The sequence below is a fragment of the Camelina sativa genome, chromosome 14 (assembly GCF_000633955.1).
Source record: "Camelina sativa cultivar DH55 chromosome 14, Cs, whole genome shotgun sequence".
Classification (NCBI taxonomy): Eukaryota; Viridiplantae; Streptophyta; class Magnoliopsida; order Brassicales; family Brassicaceae; genus Camelina; species Camelina sativa.
The window spans coordinates 15586441-15589112 of record NC_025698.1 but is presented as its reverse complement, the minus strand read 5'-3'; the positions used below and the strand labels follow the sequence as shown (position 1 = coordinate 15589112).

The 2672-nt window shown below is 38.5% G+C and overlaps 1 protein-coding gene across 2 annotated transcripts; it reads right to left on the bottom strand.

The window, feature by feature from the left end:
* Positions 727-2354, bottom strand: LOC104741616. Of its 2 annotated transcripts, none has more exons than XM_010462503.1 (3): positions 2287-2354; positions 1252-1985; positions 727-1173 (listed from the first exon to the last, which is right to left on the bottom strand). In XM_010462503.1, the coding sequence occupies exons 2-3, from the start codon at positions 1911-1913 to the stop codon at positions 855-857; spliced, it is 981 nt and encodes a 326-aa protein (XP_010460805.1). In that variant the 5' UTR covers positions 1914-1985; positions 2287-2354; the 3' UTR covers positions 727-854. The 2 variants fall into 2 exon arrangements, with proteins under 2 accessions (XP_010460805.1, XP_010460804.1); XM_010462502.1 differs by lacking the exon at positions 2287-2354 and adding an exon at positions 2187-2261.

The window sequence follows — 2672 nt, the reverse complement described above, 5'->3', positions numbered from 1 at the left end:
ATATATTTTTTGTTTTTTGCTAACTAGTATCTAGTAATACTCTCTCGCTTCACAAAGCCATGTCATACACTATATCAGCTTAAGAAAGAGCAAAAATAATAAATAATTGTGTGTTTTCATATTATAAATTTATAACACATGAGGATTATTATGGAAGTATTCAACCTATCATAGAAATTATATATATGTTTTCTGTCTTGGTCAAAATGGTGTTCTCTATGCTGCAATAACGTGCATATAAATTAAATCTGTAAGTTGCAGTTGGAATATCAAATCCTGACATGCTGCTGATGAATCTTTTTGTTATAACAGTAAAAGGATTAAGTTGTAGAAATGTGTAACTAGAGAATCCAGGTTCACTCTGGTTTAAATTGTAGTCTTCATGTCTCTGCTTTCTTTTTTTCTTTTATTGAAAATGCAAAAATTAAAAGGTACCGATTAAGCCATACAGTTTTGAAAGATAAATGAGAGAGTAGAGATTACATAAATGTTTATGAGTCATGGACTACTGGATTCCATATACATGCTTTAAACTTGACAAGGTGGAGTAATCTCGGTTGGGGTTCATTCAAGGAATATAAATTTATTAGAGTAATCTCGGTTGGGGTTCATTCAAGGAATATAAATTTATTCAAACAAGGGGAACACAAAAGCTAATATAGGATCCGGAATTGTGAAAAATTTGTTATGAAATTTACGATGCAAAAGCTTGATAAATACGTGACACACGGAATATCCTTACACAAATATTTCAAATTTGTAACAATTATTCCAAAATACCAAATGATCTTGACAATTCAAATTGGTAAAACAGGACAGACAATAACAGCAATGAAGCAAGGATCGATCGAGCACTAGGGAGAAAACGGAGGAAGCCAGTACGGGCAGTAGGGAATTTTTGCTGGTGTACCTAGGGGATATTCATAGCACCAGAAGGTACTGTTGCTCATATTGAACGTCGCTAACAAACGTCCATATAAAAAGATGGAGTTACGGTGGAGTCCAGGACAAGAGCTCGCCTCGACGCAGAAATCTTCTCCCTTTGAAATGAAAATGCACAAATCTCCTATGTCCTCTGTGTAAACCATGTTTTTCCTCCCATCTTGTGTGTACTCCTCTCTAAACACCATTAGAGTCGGTGCTTTGAACCCTTCAGGAGTGTATTCTGAGTACCTGCAGCCGAGAATACCTAAACGTGTTTATTTTTTGATTCAGGGAAGATCCTTTATATAAAATATCTGTATGATGTACCATTTGACAAGGAAACTTTCGCCCGAAGGTGACTCCACCCAGTGATCCTCCCTGCAGTAGGAATCCAACTGCTTCCGTCGGGAACGTGGCATGCTGGGAAGGTTGTGCAAAACCAACTCATGGAACTTAGGCTTCTTGTCTTCCTTGAAGTTGAGATCCCAGGAGCATAAGTAGTTGCCTCCAGGAGCAAGCAAATAGAACCTTTGGTCTTTCTTGGAATACATAAGTTTTGAGCTATCCCATGACTCAAAAGGTGCTAGGATGTTAGTCCAACGGAGGTCACGACGGGGCCTGCAGAGACTCAGCTGTCTACCCAAGAACTTGATGCCAACGACCCAATCTTGGTCGTCTTGATCAGGAGGAGAAGAGGACATGGCCACGTTGCACACGACTTCGGTTTGGCCATTGTACATTGAAGTAAAAAAAGGTAGGTGAATGATCTCTGGTTTTGACTTGGAAGCGTAAGGGTTTAGAAAGTCGCTGATAAGTACCGACCGATCTCTTCTATCGGAGAAAAGTCCCCATCTATGGGAAGCTCCCACCAACTGCGCGTCATAAAGCTCAATGGGATATGTTTTGTCTGTTCTGACTAACTCGGAATTTACTAGGTTGAACAACATGACTTGTCCGAGGTTGCCGCCGTCCGGTGAGGGTTCCATCATGCTGCAAATCGAAACATATGGGCCGGTCGTGGAGGATGAAAATGAACGAACGATTCTACTGCTCTTGTGAATCTGCCATGCTAAACACACAGAGATTAAGACCAATCAAAGTAAATGAAGCATCTTCTTCTCTAACTAAGCTTAGATCTATAACTCAACCCTCCGATCCTTATCTAATCTAGTGTAATAAAGTAGAAAAGTAAACCATCTAAAATCTAAGAAAATACAGCAAAAGAAATTAGAAAATTGAACAAAAAACAAGCAAGAGCGTACGAGGGGAGAGAGCTTGGAGAGAAGCCGAGACATTATTGCAGATAACAACACCAAGAAACCAAAAGTTCTTGTGGAGTCTCTACCATATATCTTCTCTTACCTTAAAAGAGAGATAGAGGCGTGGCTAGCAAGCTTTTGTTTCCTTTTTCGTGAAATTTTCGTTTTTGGAATCTTGCCAAAGACAAGGTAGTGCTGCTAGAACAGAGACAATAATTATGCTTTTCCAGGTTTTCTATATTTTTTTGCTTTTTTCTTTGTATCTCTTTGTAACCCATTGCGTACTTGGTACTCATTACCGAGCCCCACTCACAGTTCTTACAAAAGTTACAATAACTTTGTTGACAGAATCATCTACAAGTACATTAACAATAAACCATAAATTCAGCCTACCATATTTCATACATCTCTCTATCTGTTTTTTTTTTGTGCAAACATCTCTTTATCTAAAAACTTACATATTTAACCTTTTGGGAGGGGATGGGGGTA